At 49.3% G+C, this 3,989-nt stretch overlaps 1 protein-coding gene across 1 annotated transcript; it reads left to right on the top strand.

Moving 5' to 3' along the window:
* Positions 1 to 255: 255 nt before the first annotated feature.
* On the top strand, positions 256 to 3,244 carry CCN2 (cellular communication network factor 2). Its single transcript, XM_045544377.1, has 5 exons — positions 256 to 341; positions 446 to 659; positions 888 to 1,139; positions 1,261 to 1,472; positions 1,855 to 3,244. The coding sequence occupies exons 1-5, from the start codon at positions 276 to 278 to the stop codon at positions 2,149 to 2,151; spliced, it is 1,041 nt and encodes a 346-aa protein (XP_045400333.1). The 5' UTR covers positions 256 to 275; the 3' UTR covers positions 2,152 to 3,244.
* Positions 3,245 to 3,989: the final 745 nt, after the last annotated feature.

Below are 3,989 nucleotides of genomic sequence, written 5' to 3'. Positions count from 1 at the left end.
GCCCGGAGCGTATAAAAGCGCGGGGCCGCCCGCCCCAGCCTCACACAGCAACTCTTCCCCGCCGAGAGGAGGCAGCCAGCGCCACTGCCACTGCCACCTCAGGCGAACGACCGACCGCCTCCAGCCTGACGGCAGCCGCCCCGACCGACAGCCCCAGAGACGACAGCCCGGCGCGTCCAGGCGCCCATCTCCGGCCAGAGCCAGCGCCAGCGCCCCCGGTCCTGCCCCCCGCGCCGCGCCCCCCTCGCCGCCGCCGCCGTCACCGCGCCCCGACCATGTCCGCCGCCGGCGTGGCTCCCGTCCGCTTCGCCTTCGTGCTCCTCCTCGCCCTCTGCAGCCGGGTAAGCGCCGCGAGCCCCCGCCGAGGGCCCGGGGCCGGGCCGGGCCGGGGAGGGCGTGCGCGCCGAGCGAGCGCCTGCTCACCGCCCCTTCCTCCCTGCGGCAGGCCGTCGGCCAGGACTGCGGCGGCCAGTGCCAGTGCCCCGCCGCGCCGCGCTGCCCGGCCGGCGTGAGCCTCGTGCCGGACGGCTGCGGCTGCTGCCGCGTCTGCGCCAAGCAGCTGGGCGAGCTGTGCACCGAGCGCGACCCCTGCGACCCGCACAAGGGCCTCTTCTGCGACTTCGGCTCCCCAGCCAACCGCAAGATCGGCGTGTGCACCGGTAAGACCCGCAGCCCCCGCCTCCCGGCGTCCGGCCACCTCCTCCCTGTCGCCCGCCCGCCCGCTAGAAAAAGAAAGCGCTGCAGCGGAGTTTCTGCCTCCAGCTGCATCCAGCCCGCCCCCTGCAGCCTCGGTCCCCGCTCACAGCCCCGGCGCTTGCTGTGAGAGCGCGGGGAACCCGAGCCTGACCTCCGCATCCCCTCTCTTTCCCTTCCTTCCTCTCCTGCAGCCAAGGATGGTGCGCCCTGCGTCTTCGGCGGGACGGTGTACCGCAGCGGAGAGTCCTTCCAGAGCAGCTGCAAATACCAGTGCACCTGCCTGGACGGGGCGGTGGGCTGCGTGCCCCTGTGCAGCATGGACGTTCGCCTGCCCAGCCCTGACTGCCCCTCCCCGAGGAGGGTCAAACTGCCCGGGAAATGCTGCGAGGAGTGGGTGTGTGACGAGCCGAAGGACCAAACCGTGGTCGGCCCCGCCCTGGCCGGTGAGTTGCGTCTTGTCTAAGGCAGTGTTGCCACTCTCTGTCGCAGGGAGTGGGTCAAGCGAAGGGGGCAAATCTCGCATCCAGTCGTTTTACCTTGCGTTTGTGTGCTGCGCTCTCACAGCTTACCGACTGGAAGACACGTTTGGCCCAGACCCGACTATGATCCGAGCCAACTGCCTGGTCCAGACCACAGAGTGGAGCGCCTGTTCCAAGACCTGTGGGATGGGCATCTCCACCCGGGTTACCAATGACAACGCCTTCTGCAGGCTAGAGAAGCAGAGCCGCCTCTGCATGGTCAGGCCTTGCGAAGCTGACCTGGAAGAGAACATTAAGGTAGGAGTTCTGCTCCTCTTAGCTAATTTTCACCGAATTGATAGCAGATAGCACCAAAGTTAGGTCTCTTGTCACCCTTGTTGTTATACCCCCATTATCTCCAAAAATATCTAACCATTGAGCTGTTTTGCTGCAGTGAGAGATTGTGTAATAGGAACCACCAATTTTCCACTACAAAATCCTCCACAGTGTTAGTTAATTCAAGACATTCCAAAAGAGGCCATGTCTATTTTTGGAAAACTGGCAAATGAGACTCAAACTTCCTCTCCTCAAAATATAAACAGAAGTCAGACAACACAAGACTAGAAGAGAGGGTTGAAGAAGGCCACTCCCCTTGTAGAGTCATTAATTTTTTTTTTCTCTTCTCCCTTGTTTCCCTTAGAAGGGCAAAAAGTGCATCCGTACCCCCAAAATCTCCAAGCCTGTCAAGTTCGAGCTTTCTGGCTGCACCAGCGTGAAGACATACCGGGCTAAATTCTGCGGAGTGTGCACCGATGGCCGGTGCTGCACCCCTCACAGAACCACCACCCTGCCTGTGGAGTTCAAGTGTCCTGACGGTGAGGTCATGAAAAAGAGCATGATGTTCATCAAGACCTGTGCCTGCCATTACAATTGTCCCGGAGACAATGACATCTTTGAGTCACTGTACTACAGGAAGATGTATGGAGACATGGCGTGAAGCCAAAGAGTGAGAGACATTAACTCATTAGACTGGAACTTGAACTGAGTCACATCTCATTTTTATGTAAAGATGATTTCAGTAGCACAAGTTATTTAAATCTGTTTTTCTAACTGGGGGAAAAAATTCCCACCCAATTCAGAACATTGTGCCATGTCAAACAAATAGCCTATCAACCCCAGACACTGGTTTGAAGAAAGTTAAGACTTGACTGTGGGACTACATTAGCACACTGTGCCAGAATGTATACTAAAGTGTGGCTTTAAGAGCAGTGGGAGGGCACTAGTAGAAAGGATGGTACCATCGCATGTCATCTTAAAGTAGCTATATGCCTGCTATTTGGAATGTAATTGAGAAGGAAAATTTTAGCATGCTCGCTGACCTGCCCGTAGCTCCAGCGACAGCTAAGATGTGCCATTCTCCAGCCATCATGAGGCTGAGTCAAGTTGTTCTTTAAGTCAGAACAGCAGATTCAGCTCTGACATTCTGATTCAAATGACAGTGGTCAGGAATCAGAATCCTGTCTATTAGACTGGACAGCTTGTGGCAAGTTAATTTGCCTGTAACAAGCCAGATTTTTTTATTGATATTGTAAATACTGTGTATGTGTGTGTGTGTATATATATATATATATATTTGTACAGTTATCTAAGTTAATTTAAAGTTGTACCTTTTTGTTTTTGTTTTTAATGCTTTGATATTTCAATGTTAGCCTCAAGTTCTGAACACCATAGGTAGGATGTAAAACTTGTCTGATAATTCAAAGCATGAAATGGATACATAAATGGAAATTCTGCTCAGTTAGAGTGACAGTCCATCAAAACAGATTGTTTACTAAAGGTGAGGCAGCAATGTCCTTGGAAGTCTGAATTCTAGGTAGGAAATGTGGTAGCCTCACTTTTAATAAACAAATGGTCTTTAAAAAAAACATGAGTGACTCTATATAGCTGATCAGTTTTTTCACCTGGAAGCAGCATTTGTTTCTACTTTGACTATGACTGTTTTCTGGACAGTTTATTTGTTGAGAGTGTGACCAAAAGTTACATGTTTGCACCTTTCTAGTTGAAAATAAAGTATATATTTTTTCTATAAAGGGCTCGATTATTCATTTATTCTTCTATACATTTCTGCGTTTTCTTGAGTATAAATAGGAAATATTTATCTTAAAGTAATTCATCAATAATGTTCTAAATTTTTTATCATATATATTAATAAATTGGTTAATTCATAGCATTTTTACATAAACATACTTCACACTGAACTAAGTGTCACAGATTTGTAGGCGTGCACACCACATTGAGTTCACAGGCATTTTTTGTTACCTTCACAGTAATTTATAGACACTTTAAATTCAATTCTTTCTAGATTACTTCAGTCTCCACTAACCCTTGTTATATTACACCTGGTCCTCTTTGCGTTTAGGACCTCTCTGGCCATTGCAAGTTAATTTCCAACCCTTCACATCACAAACTAGTCTACCTGCCTTGCACATGAAAAATGTTTAAATATTTTCTTAAATTGTATGCTCTACTGTAGGTCTATTTCTGAACTTCAGTATCCTACTGTTAAGTCTGAAATGTATGAAATGAACTCTACATTAAAATGGAGCCATTTAATAAGTCTTATTTTGTATAATTCTGTTTTCAGTTGCCATAACAACCAGTGACCAATGATGGCATAAATAGGAAATTAAGGATAAGCAAATCTTCCATTCATTAACATTAATAGAAATGTCTTAAAAGCAATTCTTCCATGTTCCCAAGTCTTTGGCTTTCTCAGACCTCAATATTAGTAAGTCCCACCTTACCAAGTGGTTTATAAGTGATAAAATGAAATTG

The sequence above is a fragment of the Lemur catta genome, chromosome 2 (assembly GCF_020740605.2).
Source record: "Lemur catta isolate mLemCat1 chromosome 2, mLemCat1.pri, whole genome shotgun sequence".
Taxonomy (NCBI): domain Eukaryota; kingdom Metazoa; phylum Chordata; class Mammalia; order Primates; family Lemuridae; genus Lemur; species Lemur catta.
The sequence above is the reverse complement of the archived record's forward strand: the minus strand, read 5'-3'. Positions and strand labels throughout refer to the sequence as shown.

Coding starts and splice junctions, on each gene's coding strand:
- CCN2 (XM_045544377.1), top strand. CDS start 276: ATGTCCGCCGCCGGCGTGGCTCCCGTCCGCTTCGCCTTCGTGCTCCTC. Junction 342..445: donor TCCTCGCCCTCTGCAGCCGG/GTAAGCGCCGCG, acceptor TCCCTGCGGCAG/GCCGTCGGCCAGGACTGCGG. Junction 1,473..1,854: donor ACCTGGAAGAGAACATTAAG/GTAGGAGTTCTG, acceptor TGTTTCCCTTAG/AAGGGCAAAAAGTGCATCCG.